Raw genomic sequence first — 24,512 nt, forward strand, 5'->3', positions numbered from 1 at the left:
ACACTCTCAGCTTTGTGGCTAAGCTGAGAAAATGCACAAACACTCAATATCATATTCAATAACCATAGCTGCACCTGTGAAGATCCCCAAAACCAACAGGACAGCACTCTCCCGTCAGATTAGTAACTCCTGCCTCCATGAGAGGCGGTAGCTATGTCGAAGGGAGAAGCTCTCCTGCTGACATAGCCTGTCCACACCGGCACTTTAGGTCGATGTAATTTACGTCACTCAGGGGTATGGATTATTCACACCCCTAAGCAACGTAAATTATACCAAAGTAATTTGTAATGTAGACATAGGCTAAATGTATTTATTAGTGGACACCACCCTCCAGCCCTGGGGCCAGAATACATGGCCTGCTGTTGACACAACAAATGGAAGGTGGGGAGACTAGGCCCTAGGCCCCATGGGGTTGTCGCCCCACCTTCCATTTGTTGCGTCAACAGCAGGCCATGTAGACTTTGGAAAAGAAACTGCAGAGAGGAGCTAGCTGGAGATAGAAGCCAGCAGAGGGGCTGCAAAAAGCAGCTGAAACAGAGACTGAAGGACACCAATGAGGGCATCTGTTTGCTTCCTGCAGTCTGTACTCTGAATGGTCTCACCGCTGTGGTGGCTAGGTGTTTACTTCAGCTCCTCCTGCCTTCTGACTCATGGTCACCAGCCCCCTCCCCTCTACTTTGTCTTTCCTTCTAGCTAATCCCCTCCCAAAAAAATCTCACCAAATGGATTTAAGAAAGAAGCCAAGCACTAACATGACACTTGCGGCCACTGCATTGTTCACTGTTTGCCTATTGTATCCCTTTCCCTACACTCTGTCTGGCTTGTTTATTTAGATGTGTATGCTCTTTGAGGCAAGGATGGTCTCTTATTCTGTGTTTGAACAGAGCCTGGCCCAACAGGGCCCAGTTCTCAGCTGGCCCCTTGGCATGATAAATAATAACAGTAATAACAAAACAGCAGGTGAAACTTACTTTCCTGTCTTGTGACAGGTTCATAGGATAGGATGCAGTCTTCCAGTCCCCCTGATAAGAGAAAAAAGAAAATAAATGAAAGCTGACAAGCAGCACTTCACATATTAAAGATTTATGAATTGCTCCATACAGAAGTCAGATAAGTGTCAGTATTCCTCTCCTGCAATGCTGTAACCTGAACCCTTCCAAAGTCCCTTGCAATTTCACGGCAGCTTTTCCCAGCATTTGCTTAACTAGTCAATGCTGAAGTTGTGCTTTTTCAATATACAACCGGGTTGTAGCTGTGGCAATGAAGCGTCTTTTATAGATTCATTAGCAATGGCTGTTCATGGGACTAGGGCAGGAAGTCAACAGATAATTTGTTGCGTGGCAGTTTATTACAAGGCCGCCTTAAATCCCACTGGAAGAATTCGCCCCTTTGTTATGGTCCTTTTATGCTGCTGCAGAGTATGCTCCAGATCTTGCTAATTTACTGGAAGGCCACATCAGCCCCACAATAGGAGAGCACAAAACTGGCTGATAGCCATCTGAGCCCCCTCTTCTGCTGGGAGGAGCGTTTTATGTTGCACAGAAGCAGAGAAGCAGCACAAAAATCTCACCCCACGTGTTGATGTATTTGGGTCATTACAACTAGATTTGGTCACACAAACCAAACTGTGGCTGGTTAGGCTAACATGTGGTGTCATCACTAGGGACAGTTCGCATTTTGGCACAATCACTCCTGATTATGTGTAATCCCCATACATTCAGGGCCAGATTATACTTGGCCCTGTATCTATCTAGCTGAGGTATTTCTATGACCTCCCCTATTACCATAGCATCTGAGCACCTTGCTCTCCTCACACACCTTCCTGTGAGATAGGGCATTGCTATCATCTCCACTTAACAGCTGGGGAACAGAGGCACAGAGTGGCCAAGTGACTTGACCAAGGTCACATAAAATGTCTGTGGACTAGAGGCTGGGACTCAGACTACGCAGGCTAGCACTTTAACTGCTGGGCCTTTCCTTTCAAGAGGGGACAGAAAACCCTTGAATCTCTAAGTGCCAGGCACAGTCCCACCTTTTCCTCTCCATGGCTCCAGTCCAGCAAAGCCATGAAACACATGCTTAAATTTGAGGCAAACTTCATTTTAGTCCCAAAGTTACCACTACTCTACACGAATTTTAGTGCCCTCCTCACTTGTATGGTGGAAAATTGTGTAAATCAGAAATATGAAACTGAAATTATAGAGAGAGGTAGTTACACTAGCCGAAGGAATCCCATGACTACATCAATTTCCTGCATGAATAATTTGTGTTCCCCGCTCATTTTGGGTCTTTGTCAGACATTATATCTACATTTGGGCCTTGGCAGGCTGAAAGGCACAGTTTGGGCTGGGGGAGGTTTAAATGATGATTTTTCAATTGGTTTATTGCCTACCTATGACACAGCATCCACTTCCTGATCTAACAGGGATTTAGTTTCATAAAACAATTCAGAGACCAATTTAGAAATAGGCTAATCGTTGATTTGAAAAGAACTGTTGATTTCACCGAAGAGGCATGCCTTCATTTCATCTGCCTGACCTCAAGGGGGTCTGCATTACCTTCCATTATGTTGCATCAACAAATACCGGCAAGCTTGTGCCTGTGACAAGGAGAACTTTAGGAAAAAAAAACCCATTTTGACACTTGGTTTTTTAAAAATTGTTTTAAAGTCTCTGAGGTGTCTTTAGACCCTAAGCTCTGCTACAGCCTAATGTGCCAAACTCCGCCACAGCCTAATGTTCATTTTGGGTATTGAATTATAACCAACGAAAATAAGCAGCTGCAGGTTTTATTGTCCATTTCACCCAGGGACTAGTAGCCATGTGTACGCATCATAAAACTGCTATCCTTGGTGGTGGTATCAGCAGAGGATGGAGTGGGCTTTGGAGAAAAACAACCCTCTCATCTCATAGCGACCCCTGATGTGACATTCTGGCCAAACTCAAGTAAATGGAAAAATTCATGTTGAATTCAGTGGAGCCAGGATTTTATCCATTGACTCAGGAAGGTACTTGGGCATCTGAGCAGTCCCTTTGAAGTCAATAGGACTACCCAGGTGCCTTCAGCTTGGCGCCTTCCTGAACTGGGGCCAGAGATAGGTTCCTCAAGATCAGGGCTGAAGGCCACTGGGCATGTCAGTTGGGAAGCTGACCCCACTTTCCTTCAGTCAGTAGGCACATTACATGAGAATTAAATTCCTTAAAAGTTGGGTGGGGGGCAAAATATCACATTAATCTTGTAGGTCTTCAAGGACAGATGTGCACTTCAATTGTAACCAGATGGTAGCTTGTGATAATGCATAATCAATCAGTACTAAGGGACTCTGAATCTGTCTTTAAAGTATTTAGCATAACAAAGAGCTATGGAATGAATCAATAATGGAAACACTATAAACTTGCAATGGCTTTCAGATGTGATACACTGAGTGAAATTCAGTAGGGCAGAGGGCTTTATTTACCATTTAATTAAGCCACATCACCCACATTAACGGCATGGCATCTTTTGCTGGCCCTAGTCTTATGGAACAGTCTTACATAATTTAATAGAAAATGACAACCTTTCTGTAGGTTTTCAGAACCATCCCTTATACATTAAGACAGAATTATATCCCTGCTATAGAATTCTAGAGGATGGTTTAAATAAAAATCAACAGAAAGGATCTCATTCTCTATTAAACTAATTGTCATAGAATCCTATTAAATTTCTCAAGAACCTTATTGTTTCAATCACTTACATTCTATAGGAGTTTTTTCTACTAAGGTGTGCACTGGGGTGAATTTCATCCATTAAGAATAAAAAAATAAGTGAAGAATAGACCTGGATGTTGCAACCCCCATGGAGGATTCAAATAGATTTCAGGGAATTGCCATCACCCACCCTTTCTTTATGGGCAAATGACAGGTGGGTCACCAAAACATTTTTCTGTTATAACTTGCAGTCACAGAATGAAAACCACGACCACTGGTTTAATGGACTGTGCATGGGAGAACTATAAAGGGAATCTACTAACAAGAAGGCAGATTGTGTTCATTAAATAATAATTAAGTAGTATTAAGCAGACAATTACAAATATAATTTAGCTTAAAAACACAGTTCATAAAAGTGCTGGATTGACAGTAGTGGGATCCCTCTACTTATCATTTTATTACTACACCTGTAGAAAACACAGAGATGGGCCAAAACTGGAACCTATCATTTGCACCCTTTCTAATTTTTGAATCTGCCCCTGGAGATTTGGTTCCAAACTAGATCCAAAAAACAGAGAGGGCCAGTTATCTTAACTGGGTCCATTTTAGTAATACGCAAATTACTTGAGTTATGCTCACATGGTTTATGGTATCTCCAGAAACCCATTATAGCCTCTTAATTAATAGTTTGTTTTATTTATACAGTCTGCTTCAGATAGGCACTATCCACCTCCAACAAAAAATCCCTTCCATGGTGTCTGAATTTACATAATAGTAAAATGCTTGTATTCAGATTATGACATTTTTCTATTGCGGCAGTTACAAAAAAGTTGGGATTAGGGATAAAGCATGATCCATTTCAAGATATCCACAGCTATTTGAGAATTAATGTAAAATTTACAAGTAATCTGTGACTATTACACATGTGGTGCAGTTCATGGCGATATTTATTAACAAACTTCAATAGCAGGACAAAGCAAACTGTGCTGGGGATAACATTATAGTGGCCCTCTGTGTGGATAGGTATCACTCTGAGTGGGGTAATCCTTAACAATTAGGCTCACCTGATAACCAAACAGAACAAGAATACTTTAACTTTTTTCTACCTATAGAAGGCTCATAATTTTAATTATGGCCTTGGTTACATACAGAGGGTAAATTATGGTCCTTAATGATCTTCTTCGTGTGCATGAATTTTTCCTTTTCTTCCTCCCTCCCCAAGTTTTAGTCAAGTATTGCCTCCTTAGGCTAAACAGATTTAGTAAAGCATGTGCAATTTCTGGTGGCTTCTGTAAAAACCTTTATTGAATTGTGTATAAAAGACGTATTAAAATTCATAGCCATTTTAAATTCATCTTTTGGAAAACAAAAAGAGATTAGTCTAAGTCTGCAATGAGCTCCTCTAACCGTGGTTTGAAAAAATCGAGTCATAGGGCTCTTAAGACACACCTGAAACTTTGAAATTGTGTTTGATTAGATAATTCAAAAATAGCTTGATGGATACTAATTATAGTAATAACTTGCTTCTAGACCAGGACTTTAAATGCCATATTACTGCTCAGAGGTTGACTTCTATTTTGTAAAATGGACCCAGTTCTACTCTCAAATGATAAATCAATGGGACTAGTAAGTAACTGAGGACAATTGGTCCTCACACCTTTTTATTAGAGTTCCAGTTATGTTATATAAGCTTTTGCAAAAGAGTTAATAATATTCTCTCTATGGACCAAGGTAATTGCAAGGCTGGTCAAAAATTTTCTGTTTCATGCTGTTTTTTAACAGAAAATTGAGTTTTTGCTTACATGACTTTGTGTGTAAAAAACTCCTGCTTTCCACAGAAAATTTCAATTTTGTTGTCAGAAAAACTAAACACCCACAAATGAAATACTTTTGCTGAAAACTAAAATATTTTGGTATTCCAATTTTCCACAGAAACAAATATCATTTTTGACCGCCTCTATTAATCACACTAAAGGGTACCACCTGGACACAATTAAGAAGACTTCATTGCCAAACTTTCACAATTGCATAGATGATTTGGAATGGGTTCGAAGAGTGACCAAGTAATAAAAGGTTTTGAACACTAGCCATGAATGGTGTCTTTTCACTGATTACTCCTCATTAGAAGAAAAAGTAAGAAAAACGTTAAGCAATTGCCAGAATCCTACTAGAAAAATGCAGAACATCATGACTCGATTGTGGGGATGATTTGTCTTGTCTGATGGGGAAAAATGTGAAAATCTTGCAGGAACTTCATTCCTCCCCCATGCACTTGCCACTCACTTCTTTTTCTAAATCTCACAGTTTCCTTAATCTCTCAGTTTTTTATACAGTGTGTGACATGCTGATTGTGTCTGGGAGGTAGAATGTGGTGGGGGCAGACCTCCCCCTTTCTGTTTAATAGTAGGGAATGGGTGTGCTACATCATTTGCAACACAAACAGCAATGCAGCGCCATTGCACTCTCCAGAAATTTTCTATGTGCTCCCCATATATTTACAGTGTCCAGCTCTGCTTCCCATCCCCCTTAGCAGTTTCATTTTACCAGCTGGCAACGTAAAGCCAGACAAGCTGGAACGTCAGCACCTATCTTACTGCATATTAGTAAAGTAACTTGCACATCCTGTCTGATCATACAAACATCTGGCTTCTCAGATTTCCCCATCTAATTCACAATGGCAGTCCTGTTGAGGAGCTTGTTTACAACAGAGTTGGCTCCAAATACAGCTAAAGCAAAGTTCTAGTGATGGGGCTGTGTCCCCCAAGTATCCAGACTCCAGTGGCAAGAACAGAATTATTCATTGTGTGAGATCTTTTGTCCACTGGGAATATGCTTTTCCCTCAGCCAGCTTCTAGTTTTTTCTTTTCATTTAAAAAAAACGTAGTAGGCAGAGAGGAGTGTACCCATAGGACTGAACATTTCATAGTTTAGACTATAGGTAAAATTTTCAGAAGTGCCCGTGTGAATGAAGAGCCAACCCTCTTGATCTTCTATGAGATATCACTTAGATGCTTTTGAAAATTCTATCCTCTGTCATTTTGCTTTCAAATGGCATCTAGATTTCTTCTTTATTCCCAGCAGACTCCTATTTCTGCTCTATACCCTCTTTCCTTTCTCCTCATGAGTCCCAGCCTTCTGAAAATCAGGCCCCTTATGGTATTATAAATAGGGCTTCCCAAATCATCCCAAATGGATATTTTCCCAGATTTCTTATGCTTTTCTATGGTTTGGGCCCTTGACTAGAGGACAGCTTGACTTTGCAATTTAAGGAAACTGGATTTGGTATCGAAGAAGGGGAAGGGCTGCTACTAAAGACCAAGAGTGGCAATGGCCTGATACAGATTACCGTCATTCCATGTAATCTGTTCCATAAGTGATGGTCCTCTGCCTCCTACCAGTGTTGAAGGGGCTAGAGCCTCTGCATATGAGTTGCTCTACAATGTGTCCTGAGTATGCCTGGATAAATTTGAACTGGAGTTCTTCAGACTGATGGTTGCTCTGGAAGCCTTGGAGCTGTGAAGAGGCTGTGTGAACTATATCTGAGGCCATGGCAAGCCTGGGCTGCATAGGAATCTCATGGCTAAATTACAGGACAGCTTTTCAAATCAGAGGAAGATAAACATTTGTATGCACTACGAACCTGGCCCTGGACAGCCACCCAGTCGCTTCAAGGAACATGTAGACATCATGGTCACTGGTACCTTATGCACAGCTGTTATTTAGCAACAAGTAGATTTGGCTTTTTGCACTGTCCTAGAAATCCCCATTTATCTCTATTTTAAATGCATCCCAACTGCACCTGTGCCATTTTGGGGATTGGCCTCATTTGGCTGCTGCATTGTGGGAAATTAGGGCTCCTTCCACCCAAATCTGATGACTGCTTCCCACTGCACAACAAAAGATACTTGGGGCAGGCTTCTGTGCACCAGCACATGAGGTCAGAAGCACAGAGTGAAATAACACCACTGAAGTTCCTGTGAAAGTCTATATTTGTCTCTGGTCACCCTGCCTCGATGATGTGGACAGTGAGTCGTTGACACTGTGTCCTGTATGTGCCCCTTCCCGCACCTGCTTGTGGTTAGTCTCTGTCTCAGTAGCCATAATTTACTCAGAGGGTGTTTGCTGAAGACAGCTGAGGAGTGGGGAAGGAAGAAACTTTTGGTGTTAGTGGAGAGACTCGAGAGCCAGGTAGGAACAGACTGAATGAGACCCAGAAGAAAGTCTCCATGGGAGTGTGCTATGTTGGTTTGCCCTTGCCATTTAGCATTTGTATGCCAGTCAGGCTGCAGCAGACCCACCAGTGTGACAATCTGTGTGGGTCATTTCCAAAATTTGGGTGTCAAAGCTGCTGGCCACCCAGGGCTGCATGGCCATGTCCCCACCTGCATATGTTAGTGAATTATTAGCATGTGCAAATGGGCCCTATGGGCACAGCCCATTTCTCTTGGCAGGATTGCTTCATCTACTGATTGATAGGAAAGCCGATCCCTCAGAGGGCTGAGAACACTCCCCTTGTCACCACAGTTGTGGGAAAGACCAGCCCCGAACCCCCTGTCATCTGGGGTGGCCCCAGCCAACACTATGCAGTCTGGATGCCTTCAGGGCAAGATGGGTCCTACCCACCTCACCCAGGACAGAGGGGAATTGTAACTTTGCAGAGAACACCTGTATGGCTCCTGTCTCCTTCTCCCCATTAACCATCCCACACCCTGCCTGCCCCTCTCTTTCACCCCTAAACGGGCACTTATGACAAGCAACTACATAACCCACATCGAGTGAGCTAGCTACCCTGGCCCATGAGGCAATTTTGGAAATAGATTTTGTGCACCAGCTCCTGAAGCCACATCTACAATCCAGTCCATTTGCACACATCTACTTTCTGTATATACACACTCAAACTGTTCAGCCACCCATCTGGAAGCCCCATGTACTCTCTCACTTGCACTCGGAATAAGCACATGAATGGATATTTGCACCCATGCAAATCGTGGAAAATTTAGCCTTAACAAACTTGCCCAAGGTTATACAGAAAGTCTGGGACAGAAGATGGAAAAGAAGCTGGACCTCTTGACTCCCAGCCTTGTGCCTTGATCACAAGACCGTCAATCCTTCCCCAACAGAGGACACAGCAAATATTAAGCTGGATTTAAAGGAGATCTTCTGCCGTTTCAATGTGCCTACAATTTTCTTGTAGCTCTGGCAATTGCTTTCCAGGGAATCATTTTCACTACAGGAAAATAAAAACTAGTCTTTCATTTCTGAATGGTGTAAAAAATCTACTTTGCTGAAACAAAGCAGTGTTTATTAACAGTAACTGACTGCTACATGCTATATTAAGACAAGTAATTGTGTGGTTTGAAACCAATGGTAACCTTAATGTATACAGGTACTTAACCCAAGACAAGTGCTCTGTGACTGGTGAACAACTGCATATGCTAAGCAAACGGCTTGATGCAATCAAATAAACAGATGGATATTTTGAGAGTAACCTCGTTTTTTATTATCTTTTCTCATACAGACAATCGTGTAACATTTTAATTACTCATTTTGTGCTTTTCTCACCACTTTTTGAAAAATGTTTGAAATATTCAGGCAGTGTTAAGTGTCATTAATACATTTCAGTATCATCAATACCTGAATATTTCAATATCATTAATTGATGCAAACAATCCCCATTAAGGTCTTGATCCCCCAATCTGATTCATGCAAATGGACTCCATGCCCATGATTTCAATGGGATTCTGGCACAGTGTAGCGGTCCCTCTCTGTGGCTCAAATTGCATGATCATGGTCTCAATTTGTAAGGAATCTTTGAGATTCGGGGTAAAGTTTCCAAAGGCCTAAGGCCCATCCTACTTTTCTGAAGGTGCAGTCTGCACTTAAGAAATTGGCACCCATAAAATGATCTTCAAATCAGAGAACTTGCACCTTGACTCCTTTATTTGCAACTCAGGTGCAGAAGTGCTAGTGCAAATTGCAACTGCACAAGGGAGGCCGTGCTTTTGTGAATTTAGGTCTTGTGGAGAAGTTTTCCTTTTAAAAGAGTCATCAAAAAATGCCATGATAATGCTGAGCCATTCCTGCTGAGACTTTACCCAATAGTACCCAAGAAATCTAAATTTTCGTAAACCTTCCCAAAGTCAGGTTTGGTTTCATTTCCTAGAAAACATTCAAATTAACAAAACTCATGCTCATTAGCTGCATAATTTCTCTTTTACAGTTTCGTTCCCGAAATATGGTTAGAAATTTGCATTTCAAGCCATTTGCTCCAATAATAATCTTCTTTTTTTGAAGTTAAAAAAGAGCAGCAAGGAGAGAAAAACAAAGCAAAACAAGCAATGCAATGTAAAGAGCCCCAAACGAAAGCAATAACTTACTGTAGCTACTTTCGCTATCGCTGGCATTAGAGGAAACATGTTCTGCAAGAACAGTACAGCAAATTAAAGAATATAACCAAGCACCGCGAAGCAGCTAGAACTTAAAAGATCTGCCACATTCATGCAAAGGTGAGTGTTCAGAGTGGAAGTAAAATCAGTGCAGCAGCTCCATCTGAAAATCTCAGATGATTTATACTATGAAGATGAAAGCTTTATCTCTTGGTACATCAAGAAGGGGGCTACACACCTGTGGCTAGTAATGTCTCTGGCAGTGGAACTTCTCCCCCTTGATGAATTGTATAAAGGGGCAGTGACATCCCAAACATCTGTATGCCGAAATACATGGCAGTCTATTCATACTTCCCAAGACTTATAGGCTAATTATGCAAAGACCTGGATGTTTAGGCAGATTATTCTTAATTATGAATAATGTGTATAATTAATGCATAGGAACCATTCTCATTACAGTTAGAGCTCTTCTTCCACCCTTTGTGCCGGTCATTAGTCATTGTGCAAGGTATCTTAGTCAGGGTTTGCCAATCAATGGGTTTTACCATACGTTTTATTTTTATTTATGTATAACTCACCATAAAGCAATAATACCAGTTATGAAAATAACAGGGCTTGTCAGAACCTTTTTCAGACAGTACTGGCAGTTACCAAGATTAATGCCCTCAAGACTTGGGCTGGAGGAGGGATGGAGGATCTTTGTCAGAAGCAGCCTGGATGCAGCCATAGGAACATAGGAGTTACCATCAGGGTGCTGACCTGCGGTCCAACTAGTCCAGTATCCTGTCTCCAGTACTGGCTCCTTCAGAGAAAAGTGCAAGAAACCCCATAACAATATCCACTCCCCCTGGGGACCTCAACACTGTCTTCCAGAAATATCTTGCCTGCCTAGACCAAGGGGAAGGAAACTGTGTTTGGAAGGGTTAGGAGTGGGACTGAGAGGGGTGGTTTATGAAGGGGCAGTTGGCAGGACTAATGTTTTTTTCCTTTGTGCTTTTGGAGTGAGGCCACCAACCAGGTAGCTTTGGGCAAGTATCACTGGATAAGGGCATGAAGAACTTTGAACAAGCTCATCATCTGTGGGAGCTTGGGTTGTCTATGGACATCCAGGGCCTCTAAGGTCAGATGGGGTTAGTCTTTTGGTCATGAGTTCAGACATTCAAACATGGCGGGGAAAATTTCTTGGTCAGAACATGGAAAATGGCAGCCAACTGGAACTGCTTCCCCACTTGTAGCTGGCCCACAGCCCTCCCAGATGCATTTAAAAGATCCTGGTCATAGTTTATGGTTTTTGTTCCATAATGCTCATTTACTGGGGTGGAGGGATAGGAGACAGAGATGAGTCCCCACCCCAAAATTGGTAAAAAGTTAATGCAGGCCCCTCTGGGGGACTCAATTTTATCCTCAATTTGACAACAGCATTAAGGTTGGTTTCCTCTTTCTAAAGGATGCCAGCTCCTAGCAGACATAAAGGGTACAATTGGCATAATGATCTGTAGTCACTAATTTTGGGTGGCTTCATTTTTGGTGCCCAGTTGAAGAGATATATTGACTTAATTCAACGGTGTGTTAGATGCAAAGTCCTATGTGTGTCTAAAGTTGGGCACCAAAAAACTGAGCCACCCAAAAGGAGAGACTACTTTTGAACATTTGGGCCATGATGTCTATACAGCTGCATGGTCTGCTCTTTCACTGGAGTTTATATTGTTAAACTAATGAACATGTGGCCTTGGGCCACTTTTTCCAAGCAACATCATCAGCTGTACGTGTCCTTGGCAAAGTCTCCAGAGCACAAAAAAATTACTGGTAAAGGCTGTTAGGCGCTGTCAAATATTTCTGAATTTTGCATTGTTGATGGACAGGTCTGGGCAGCTGGTGGCTTTTACAGGAAAGTTATTGACTGAGCAAGATGCATATCAGACCAATCATAGTCTCATAATTAGATGTGATTGAATGTAAAAATCTAGTTCCAGGACAAACAGAATGTGCTTCAGCAACATAATGTCTTATGCCAATACGCTCCTCAAATGAAAAGCAGATGCTGTATGTAGCCCGCATCCACCACAACATAAACCATGCCTTACTGTGGATAGAGCCACAAGGAGGCCAAAGAAAGACTCTGCAGTCTGAGCTCCTACCCCATCATGTATGAATGGGATTGGGGTACTGAAAATCAGTGGGCAGGGGGCATCCTGGGATCCTCAGACTGGGGCATCCATTCAGAGGTGAGGCATGGAAAGGCCTCACTCCTCTGCAATATTCCTTGGGCTCCTATCTAAACTCACACTGTTACTGCCTGCCCACTTGCAGCTAGCTCATACCCTCCCACTAAAGGGAGGCAACTCACAGAAGTTAATACTCCCCAGAGAGAGAGAGCAACAGCAGAATCAGCATTTATGGCCAAGGTTGTTTTTCCATGGGCCTGTCAAGCGAGAATACCACAGAGAGCACCCTGCCTCTCCCCTGCCCACCCCCAGCGTACCATGCCCTCCTCCAAATATGCACTGCTGTCCATGTGCAGAGTGGCACTGCAGGAATGGGGGGTGGGGTGGGGAAGGAATGATAATTAAAAACAATCATGGAAAATATTGGTTTTAGGGTTTAGTAAAAGGTTCATTTTTACATTTGGAGCAAAATTTATCCTGATGATATCTCTTTAAAACATATACTTACAGACTTGTAATAGTAGTAGTAGTAGTTGTTGTTGTTAACACATGTGGTATCAAATTGATGTTTTATACCGAATCATGAAGGTCTCTATTAACCAATAATCTATAGCCTCTCATAAGGCTATGTGCCATTAAAAATGATGTGTTGGTTTGATATACATGATACATGTACTATCGGGGTGGGGCTGCAGGGATCTAGAATTGTGCTGATAGTTGAAAACTAGCTTTAGTATTAACAATGGAGAAAGTTAGCAAATAGTTTGCAAGCACAATAAAATGGTATATTAGGGAGACCTATCTTTTTCTGGGCAGAGGTATTCAATAGGGCTTTATCTAATCAGATAGACCCTGGTTTATTTTATGCAATGCAGAGAAGGTGCTACATGCATTGCTATCATGCTTTCCATAAGCTAGTCAGTAAGGCAAAATCAAAATTCTGCACATGATCCAGAAAACTAGCATAGTATAACTCTCCCTCTGCTGTTCAAGAGATTAAGTTTTCACGTTTAAAAGGGAAAGTCAACTATTATATGACTTTAACATGTCAATTAAAAAACCCCAGGCATTTAATAATCTCTTAAAATGTGTGCATGAACGTGCATTTTTGTAACCAAAATCACATACAGAACAGTAGGTGATGCAATGGTAACATTCACATACATTATGCCTCAATTAATCAGTGTCTTAAGAAAAAGAATAAGCATTGAAGGAAGAAAACAGCCAATACATATGTAAGTAGTATTATTATGCTGGACTTATTCAGGGCTGGATACAGCATACTAATGTAGTTAAGTACATGGAATTCAGATGCAAATAATTTATTTCATTCTATGCAATTTCTCTAGAAATAAATTACAGGAAACAAATTATTTTTGAAGAATCATCTGGCAAAATGCTGCATTCTCTATAATACCAATTCCTGAGATAGGATCACCGCATACCAGAAAAAGTGTAGTGACAAAGGATTGGTCGTTAATGGTGACATAGATCTAAAATTAGTTATGGAGAAGGTTATGTCTTTCCTCGCCTGCAAATAGTTTCTTCCATTAACAGCAATTTATTAATCTACAATCTGGCAAAGTAACACACACTCCCATGCAAAAAGCTGAAAATGCAGAAGCAGCAGCATAAAGTAATTTTCTTTTGATCTTCTCAAGATGTTTAACTTTCCCTTCATATCAAGATGGATTGCTGCTCAAAGGCGCATTCTAGGCAGCAGTACAAGTTCTAGGTATGCTACTGTCTACAGAACTGTCATGATGGGAACAAAAACTGACTGTCAGAAACAAAAGATGTTATTACATCAGAAGTAAAATTGTCTGTTTGATACACTATATGTTATTTAATATTGTCATGCAGAACAAAACAACTGAAACATTTTTGGTGCATTCACAGCTGGGTAACAAATAAAACTCTATCTTGTGCATGCTGGGAATGGAAGGTCCTCAGAGAAGGAACAAAAGCCAAAACAAAAACAGAACACAAAAAAAAAAAAGTTGAAGTGACCATTCCTGGGAACTTACTCAGAGTCTTTGTTCCATAACCGTCGTCACCTAATCCGGGGATGTCCTGCACGGAAGTCCCCAGAGAGAGCAATGAGAAAGGAAGAACAGCCGCAGAAGAGGAAGGAAGAAGTCAGTGGAGTTGAAATGGATACTACCATGACTGACCATGCAGATGGAGCAATCTGGATCCCTGCTTTCTCTTTCTGAAACAACTTTAAACCCACATTCCACAGTAATGTTCCCCAATGAAAAAGACAGTGACCATTATGTACTCTCTGCTGCTACAGTTAAAGAAAACCAAAACCAAAAAAACCCAAAGAATCCTTAGCAGATCAATTTTCAGGGAAAGAATATTAAGGGAGAGGGGAAAAAAGCTACATTTCTTCTGATATAATATCAGCATATACATTACATTATTCTGGATACTCAGAATATATAATGTAGGCATGCAGTGAGTGACCAGATTCTATTAAGAGGATTATCATTGCTTTAACTTTACTGTTTAAAATTAGAAGAAAACTGATTAGAAATAGAAAAAGTCACTGGGTGTGGTTTTCAGTTCAGGATTAAAACACTCAACAAAGTGATCAATGGTAATCAACAAGGAGATTAGAACCATCTAGATTAAGTCCAAAAAGTAGTAGACACAAAAATGATTCTGGAATGTTTGTGGGGGGTTTTAAACCAAAAATAAAATTAATGTAATAATTTAGGAGAAATTGATTTTACATCAGTTTGGGTCAGTTCTGGATTCGAACATTTTATCTAGGAAAGAACTGGATTTAAAACAACAAAAATAATCAGCAACATTTACGAAAAAGGGAAAAAATTTATACATTGAACTCTTCCAGCCAGAAGCCAAGGTCACTGCTTTATCTTACTCTGAAAATAATGTTTCAAGGGAAGGGAGCACCAGCTGGATCCAGACTGCAATCATACATTGGTCACAGTAGTAATACCTCACCTGCCTGCCTTTGATATTTGTATGCCTAGATGTGTGGGGTACTGGTGTCATGCGTGTCATCCATTTTTGTGCTGCATGTGACATCATCTCCAAGAGGTTACTTACGTTCTGGATCACTTGTTTCCTGCTCACTCTGCTCCTTGCTCTTGTAGAATGGGAATTTTCGTGAAAAGATGAAGTTCTTTTTACGCTTGTCATTGAATGACTGTGAAGGAGAAAAGGCATGGGGCAAAAACAGGGATGTCTAATTGTTGTCACACTCATGCTGACAAAACAACTAGTTTGTAAAAGTGGAGAGAACTGTAGTGACTCAAACCAGTCAAAACCAAGTGGTTGAAAAGAATCAGAAATGATTTTCAATAGGATTGCAGGTTAAAGGACATAATGTCTTGAAGACTGATCAGTTTTATTACAGATGGGCTCAAGCCACAAACTTCAGATCCAGATTTTGAAACTCCAAAGCTTGGGGTTGTTCCAATAAAGAGTTTTGGTTTAGCCCATTATAATGATAGGATCCATTTACAACATTTGGATCCAATTATGGTCCTGGATTCTGAATTCTTCCTCCCCTCCCATCCAAATTTCAGGGTTGCTTGGATCTGGGGTTTTGGTTCAGCCCTCTCCAGGGCATGTCACCTGAGAAGTGCTGAGCACCTGCCACTCAAATTGAAGTCAATGGCAATTGTGAGTGGCTCAGTATATCTCAAGATCAGACCACTGATCTTTAATCATAGTAAATTCTGCCCAGAATTAATTCACTGTCTAGAAAAGAGTAGGCTGTAAAGGAGAAATCAAAGAGGTCCATAGATTCACTTTCAGTAGACATGCACGTTCAACTCTGTGCCAATTAAAAATACATATTTATTTTTGGCAGCTGTTTCAAATTCCATAATAAAAGTTTTATTTCCCCCCCTTAATTTTGAAATGTGTGAGGTTTCAGTTTTATATAATCTAGTAAATGAATTCTGCTGCTGTACAATATTTCTGAGCAAATTCAGCTGCATATCCTGCCAAAACTCTGCATATGACGAATTAATACTTAGGTGAGTGGGCATTTTGTGTGAAAAAGGTGTTATTTTTGTAGACAGCTGTAAGGCTTCATCACATTATATTAAATCATAGCAGGATATAGGCATTAGGCATTCAGAGCCAATTTCTTCTCATCTCACTTAAGCTATTAATCCAATTTCTTTGGGACTGTTTGCATGAATAAAGGAACCAGGATTTGGTCCTAAATATACAATTAAATAAGGTCAGCGGCTGATAATATAATTTGTTATGTTAACAGCATAGAAGGTGTTCTAGAATACGACAGATTTTTAAAAGATGTGAAGTCAAAAAATTTAACACTTAAAAAACCTATGAAAACAGGTATTTTACTTGTGTCACAAAAGTTTCATGCCACTTTTACATTTCAAGCATATTTAAACTTTAGTAACTGAAAACAAAAGAAAAAAATACACATGTAGAATAAATGAGCCATGAATATCTTTCAAACATTCAACTTGAAATTAATGTAGATGTCATGCACAAGTAATACAGACAGCATGCAAAGTCAAAACAATTCAAACATGAAACAAAGCCAGGGACTAAAAATATGAACATGACAGATTACAGTAATTTGTGGGTGAAAACGGGGTCAACATGCAAATTACATCACTTAAATGGCCTGCAGGGTAGAATGGAAATTAAAATGTGTTTTCTGTGATCACTTCTTTTATCTTTCCAAAGCAAGGAATGTAATATGTTAACATTTCCTGGGTTATGAAAATGTTGTTTGTCATGATTAATCCGAGTTTGACATAATAATATACTTTTAAAGGAAAAAATTATATATGCAATAATACTTCAAAAACCAAAGTGGTTTAAAATTATAGTCATTTCATTGCCAAATGCCTTTTCAGTTTGGAATTGAAGAGAAGGTTATCAAATTGGTATATAAATATGCTGTGGTTCATAGAAACATTAAGACGAATCACCATTCTAGTTCACATTTATAAAAGATATCCTCTCTATGAAAATTATTCCCCTCAAGCAATCTATAGCAAAAACTGCAACAAGTACATTTTAACCAGAAAAGTGTTGTTATTTTTTTACTTCTTATGCAATATAGCATGGGACAGCCAGAAGATCATTTTTCTTAGCATATTAAATTATTAGAAATATTCTCTTTTTCAAAGAGAAAGAAAGTATGGGGTTCACAAATTTCCTGGCTTAAAATTCCTAATATGATATTAATTAGGCATAAACCTTGTTTTCTGGCTCCAAGAAAAGACATCAGTATAACAAATGTGCTATCCTGCTATCCACTCTCCCTTAACCAAATGCCCATTGTGTGTCCAGTTGCATAGTACTGGATTTAATACCTTCCATGTTGTGACAGATATTCAAATAACTGTACCAGGATAATACTATAGTTTTTTTGGCCTTAAAGAATTTCCCTGTTTTTTTGTGTGTCAATAACGTTTCTATAATCAATGTGTTTCTCTCTATAAGGAGCAGTGAAACATGTTATTTACAAATTATTGTAACACATTCATGTAAAGCTAAACAAAACATCTAATTCTTAACTTAGTAGTTGGTGATAAGCATTGCAAAATCCAGCAGGACATTACTCTGACAATTGTATATTAAGAGAGATCATCCTGTTTTAGAAAAACCCTTCCCACTACTCAACTAAATCACTCTTGAATTCAGGTGTCTTTGCTAGTGAGTTTGATTCCGTATTCTCTATGTAATGTATCTATACTGTATTGGAATGAGAGAGACGGTCTTGATGGAGTCTAACTTCTCTATCTTTTTCAGGGTAGTTTTGTAGATGGGAAAAGCTTTCTTTTAAAGACATGCCTGAAAAGCCATTGTGGCTTCCTAGCAAATTCAAAATGTTTTCTTCAGCTAGTTCATTCAACCAACCTGATAGCTCCCAGAGCACTGAAAAGTCACATTGGTATCAGTGGCTTTTAGAGTTGGAACACATAATTAATTTCACCTTTTCCCACCATGTTATAACAATGGTTTGCCTTTCCCTGACAATCTGAAACTGCTTTGCAAACATTAAGTCTCAGGAAATCCCCCAGAGATGCGAGCATTATTACACTCATTTTACAGGGTCCTATGGCTCAAACAGTAGTCCTGGCTCTGGGAGACACAGATTCAATTTTACACATCTCTGAGCAACATAGTCATACCGACATAATTTGATAGCGTAGACGAAGCCTAAAATTGAATTTTGGTTAGAGCAGGCTCAGATCAAGGTAAATTTGCCAGCCTGGTTTCCCTGTGAACCTAGAGATTTGGAAATTGGGAACACAATGAAGAAGTACAAGCCAGATAAAAATACCCCCTGCTGCTCAGTTTCACCAGATGAGGGTAAGTTTTGTTTACTACTTAGAAATCTATATTTTTGTTTCTATTTTTAACATTTATAAATATTTCTATGAACATTTGTTTAGTGACAAATCAACCGATAAAACTTTTAATGCCACTTACTATCCAGGAAACCTAATTTTAATCCCTAATGAAATAGAACAGGCACCAAAAAAAATCACCAAAAATCTACAGGCTAACTAAATCATGAGTTATAAGCAATATGGGTTTTAAAAGGACAAATCTTGCCAGTCAACTTGGCAAGTTTGGATTCATTTACAAAATGAGTGAATGAAGTCACTGCCACAGGTGTTGTATATTTAGATTTCAGCATGTGATTTAGTATCTCACAAAAATTTACTCTTAAAATTCACCCATTGGTTTAGATGTGAACACTGCCTTATGGACTGAAAATTGGCTGAAGACTCAAAAAGAAATTGTAGTGATAAAGGGCAAAGTACCAGACTGGAGGTAGTGTTCCCTTGGATTTTGCTGGGATGGGTGATGTTATTCTTATTTATTATTGATACTATAGGTAGCTCCTAGAAGCCAGTGCCCCATTTTGCCAGGTGCTGAATCTCCCTCACAGCCTCTGCAGTGAATTCATTGCAATGGCCTTATCTTTCTTGAATACTCCTTTAGCAGCTTGATCATCCGGTGGCCCCACTGATTGTTTAGCAGGCTTCTAGCTTCTGATGTACTTAATATTTTTGCTGCTAGTTTTTGAGTCATTGGCTAGTTAGTCTTCAAATTCCTTTTTGGCCTGCCTAATTATACTTTTACACTTGACTTGCTAGAGTTTATCCTTTCTATTTTCCTCAGTGGGATTTAATTTCCAATTTTTAAAGGGTGCCTATTTGTCTCTAACCACTTCTTCTACTTTGTTGTTTAGCCATGATGGTATTTTTTGGTCCTCTATGTTTGGGGTAAACATTTAATTTGAGCCTCTATTATTATAAATTTTAAAAATTTTCCATGCAGTATGCAGGCATTTCATTTTTGGGACTGTACTTTTAAACTTCTGTTTAACTAGCTTCCTCATGTTTGTGTAGTTTTCCTTTCTGAAGTTAAATACTACTGCAGTGGGCTTCTTTGGTGTTCCCCCACAACGTTAAACTTAATTATATTATGGTCGCTGTTGCAAGCGGTTCAGCTATATTTACCTCTTGGACGAGATCCTGTGCTCCACTTAGGACCATATCAAGAATTGCCTCTCCTCTTGTGGGTTCCAGTACTAGCTGCTCCAAGAAGCAGTCATTTAAGGTGTCAAGAAACTTTATCTCTGCATTCTGTCCTGAGGTGACATTTACCCAGTCAATATGGGGATAGTTGAAATCCCCCATTATTATTATTGAGTTTTCTAGTTTTATAGCCTCTCTAACCTCCCCTGTGCATTTCACAGTCACTATCACTGTCCTGATCAGGTGGTGGGTAGTATATCCCTACTGCTATATTCTTATATTGAAGCATGGAATTTCTATCCATAGAGAGTCTATGGCACAGTTTGGGTCATTTAAGATTTTTACTATATTTGACTAATGCTTTCTTTCACACATAGTGCAACTTCCACATCTGCACAACCTATTCTGTCATTCCTATACATTTTGTACCCTGGTATTACTGTGTTCCATTGATTACCATCATTCCATTAAGTTTCTGTGATGCCTATTGTATCAATATCCTCATTTAATACCAGGCACTCAAGTTCACTAATCTAAGTATTTAGACTTCTAGCATTTGCATATAAGCACTTACAAAATTTCTCACTTTTTAGCTATCTGCCATTATGTGATGTAATTAAATGGGACTCTTTCATTTGACTGTTTCTGATCAGATCCTAACTGTACTTTATCACCTTCCATCCTCTCCTCCTTACTGGGATATAGAGAATCCCCATTAATAGATCCTCCCCTAAGGGATGTCTCTGTCTGAACCGTGTGCTCTCCCACACCTGTTGTCTTTCGCCCTTGGTTTAAAAACTCCTCTATGACATTTTTAATTTTACATGCCAGCAATCTGGTTCCATTTTGGTTTACGTGGAGCCCATTCTTCCTGTATAGGCTCCTCCTTTCCCAAAAAGTTCCCCAGCTCCTAATAAATCTAAACCCTTCCTCCCTGCACCACTGTCTCATCCATGCATTGAGACCCTGCAGTTCTGCTTGTCTAAGTGGGGCATAGAACTGGAAGCATCTCAGAGAATGCTACTATGGAGGTTCTGGATTTCAATCTCTTACCTAGCAGCCTAAATTTGGCCTCCAGAACCTCTCTCCTATCCTTCTCTGTGTCATTGGTACCTTCGTGTACCATGACCACTGGCTCCTCCCCAGCATTAGCCTGTCTAGATGTCTCAAGAGATAGCAGCTTTCAACTACCGGAAGGGGGAGGATGGAGGTTGAGGATGGATGGAGCTCAGCTGTTCTCAAAGAGGATGGAGCTCAGCTGTTCTCAGTGGTGGCAGAGGACAAAACAAGAAGCAATGGTCTCAAGTTGCAGTGGGGGAGGTCTAGGTTGGATATTAGGAAAAACTATTTCACTAGGAGGGTGGTGAAGCACTGGAATGGGTTACTTAGGGAGGTAGTGGAATCTCCATCCTTAGAGGCATCTGAGGCCCGGCTTGACAAAGCCCTGGCTAGGATGATTTAGTTGAGGTTGGTCCTGCTTTGAGCTGGGGGTTGGACTAGATGACCTCCTGAGGTTTCTTCCAAACCTAATCTTCTATGATTCTATGAAGAGATCTTCTACCTTTGCACCTGACAGGCAATTCACCATGCGGTTCTCCTGGTCATTGCAAACCCAGCTACCTGTATTTCTAATGATCCAATCCCTCATTACTATTACTTGTCTCTATCTAATAACAGGAGTTCCCTCACCCAGAGAGGCATCGTCAGCGCTAGAGGAGACCATGACATCATCTGGAGACCATGACAACATCTCCACTTTGATGTTCTCCTTCCCTGAGACTTTCATCCTCCTCAACAGCACAGCAGCTCTCAGACTGGAGGTGGGTGGGACTGCTCTGTTGTGTCCTGGAAAGTCTGATCTATGTACCTCTCTGTCTCCCTTAGCTCTAGTTCAGCCACTTTGGTCTCCAGAGCCCGTACTTGGTCTCTGAGAGTCATGAGCTTCTTGAACCAAATGCACACATTCACCACCTGCTCACAAGGCAGGTAATCATACATGCTGTATTCAGTGCAATGAAGTGGACAGTCCCCATTCTGTTATGTTCTTATTTACACAGGCATGCAACTCCATGGGATGAAATCTTGGTATAATTATAGTTCACTGCACATAGAAAAACACCCTTTATACATTACTTAAAACCAGAAGTACTTTTTTTTTAAGTTATGAAGGAAACATTGAAGTTTTTAATTAAAAGAACACACCTAAAGGACAGAGTTTAAAAATATGGATGTGTTGATAAGCAGGAAGAACCGTCTGGTTTCATGATGGGAATGTTAAAAGACTGTTTTATAGGCGCCCTTAGCACCAAATCCTGAGCATAAAGTGGTTTGACTTTGTGTGAAATGCCATTATGTCGCAGAAGTCTGGCCTTTCTCCAGTCACTCACTGAATTCAAAAGCATCACTGAATGCTCTTCAGCTGTGTTGTCAGGATGGACAAATGCACCACAGTACATCGTGCTCTCAAACTCTCTATTGATGTGAAAAGTGGTGCATGCCTTGACCCTAAATGGCATCATAAGAAAGAAGAACGGCCATATTGGGTCAGACCAAAAGTCCATCAAGCTCTGTATCCTGTCCTCTGACAGTGGCCAATGGCAGGTGCCCCAAAGGGAATGAACAGACAGGTTATCATCAAGTGATCCATCCCCTGTCATCCAATCCCAGCTTCTGGCAAACAGAGGCTAGGGACACCATTCCTCCCCATCCTGGCTAATAGCCATTGATGGACCTATCTTCCATGAATCTATCTAACTCCCTTTTGAACCCCGTTATAGTAAAGGTCTTCACACCACCCTCTGGCAAGGAGTTCCAGAAGTTGACAGTGCGTTTCGTGAAAAAATACTTTCTTGTGTTTGTTTTAAATCTGCTACCTATTAATTTCATTTGGTGGCCCCTTGTTCTTATATTATGAGAAGGAGTAAATAACACTTCCTTATTTACTTTCTCTATACCACTCATGATTTTATAGACCTCTATCATATCCCCGTTTATTCACCTCTTTTCCAAGTTGAAAAGTCCCAGTCTTATTAATCTCTCCTCATACGGAAGTTGTTCTATATCCCTAATAATTTTTGTTGCCCTTTGCTGAACCTTTTCCAATTCCAATATATTTTTTTGAGATGGGGCGACCGCATCTGCACGCAGTATTCTAGGTGTCGGTGTACCATGGATTTATATAGAGGCAACGTGATATTTTCTCTCTTATCTATCCCTTTCTTGATGATTCCCAACATTCTGTTCACTTTTTTGACTGCTGCTGCATGAGTGGATGATTTCAGAGAACTATTCACAATGACTCCAAGATCTCTTTCTTGAGTGGTAACAGCTAATTTAGACCCCATCATTGTATATGTATAGTTAGGATTATGTTTTCTAATGTGCATTACTTTGCATTTATCAACATTAAATTTCATCTGCCATTTTGTTGCCCAGTCACCCAGTTTTGAGAGATCCTTTTGTAGTTCTTCACAGTCTGCCTGGTACTTAACTATCTTGAGTAATTTTGTATCATCTGCAAATTTGCCATCTCATTGTTTACCCCTTTTTCCAGATTGTTTATGAATATGTTAAATAGGACTGGGCCCAGTACAGATCCCTGGGGGACACCACTATTTGCCTCTCTCCATTATGAAAACTGACCATTTATTCTTACTCTTTGTTTCTTATCTTTTAACCAGTTACCAATTCATGAGAGAACCTTCCCTCTTATCCCATGACTGCTTATTTTGCTTAAGAGCCTTTGGTGAGGGGACCTTGTCAAAGGCTTTCTGAAAACTAAATACACTATATCCACTGGATCCCCTTTGTCCGCATGCTTGTTGACCCCCTCGAAGAATTCTAGCATCACCTGCAGGGCTGCTCTAGAGATTTCTGGATTCGCAGGACTGAGCCAGATCTGGGAACTTCATTCTATGATTCCTGCTGTGATGCTATCAACTGTGGTCACTCTGGCTGGCGTAACAATCCTCAGTAGACTGTGCGTCTTTGATGGTGATAAAGGAACAGGCTGATGAAATTTATAGACACCACTAACTTGAGAGGTGTTACAAGGTTACAGGATGGACAGAGAAATAAGAGAAAGGAAATTACAGTAAGCAATATGGTTGGGAGATTTGACTTGGAAAAATGCAAATTCATACATTTAGGGAGAAATAATCCTAACCAGAAATAAACAAGCAGAGAGAAAAATCTGGAACAGCAAATTAGATGCGAATTTGTGATATTCTACCTAGCAAAAACAGGACCAGTGCTATTTTGGATGACATGCAAAGGAATCCCACATCACCAAGGACATGACGTGACTGCTCTCTGAACAGTTCTGGAGCAACTGTGCCTGACATGGAGTATTTGGTCTGGGCACCACATTATTAAGAAATTGCAGGCAATTAAGTGAAAAACAACAAAAATTATTAGGGGGATGGAGAGGCTGGTGTATGAGAGAAGATTTAAAAGCTAAGTCCCCTGATCCTGCAAACACTCAAGCACTTAACTTTACACAGGTGAGCACCCCATTGAGTTCAATAGGACTATTCATCTATATAAAGTTGCTCACACTGCATAAGTGTTTGCATTACCAGGACCTAAATATTCATAACTTGGCTAAGTGACAAGCAACGTAGGACATCATCTTACAACTATTTGAAGGATGTGAACAACAAAGATGGAAAGGATTTATTCAGTGTGGTAACAGCAATGAAGAGTAATGGGATGAAATAAAGAAAGGGGAAATTTAGACTCAATACAAGAAAAAAA

The 24,512-nt window shown here is 40.2% G+C and overlaps 1 protein-coding gene across 1 annotated transcript in view; it reads right to left on the reverse strand.

Moving 5' to 3' along the window:
• The window catches only part of DLG2 (discs large MAGUK scaffold protein 2), a 1,500,569-nt gene that overhangs the window by 16,465 nt on the left and 1,459,592 nt on the right, over window positions 1–24,512 (reverse strand). Inside the window, 3 exon segments of the mRNA XM_043504108.1 lie at window positions 972–1,022; window positions 10,064–10,105; window positions 14,265–14,310. Of these exon segments, the coding sequence (XP_043360043.1) occupies window positions 972–1,022; window positions 10,064–10,105; window positions 14,265–14,310 (139 nt within the window).

Source organism: Dermochelys coriacea, chromosome 1, assembly GCF_009764565.3.
Source record: "Dermochelys coriacea isolate rDerCor1 chromosome 1, rDerCor1.pri.v4, whole genome shotgun sequence".
Classification (NCBI taxonomy): domain Eukaryota; kingdom Metazoa; phylum Chordata; order Testudines; family Dermochelyidae; genus Dermochelys; species Dermochelys coriacea.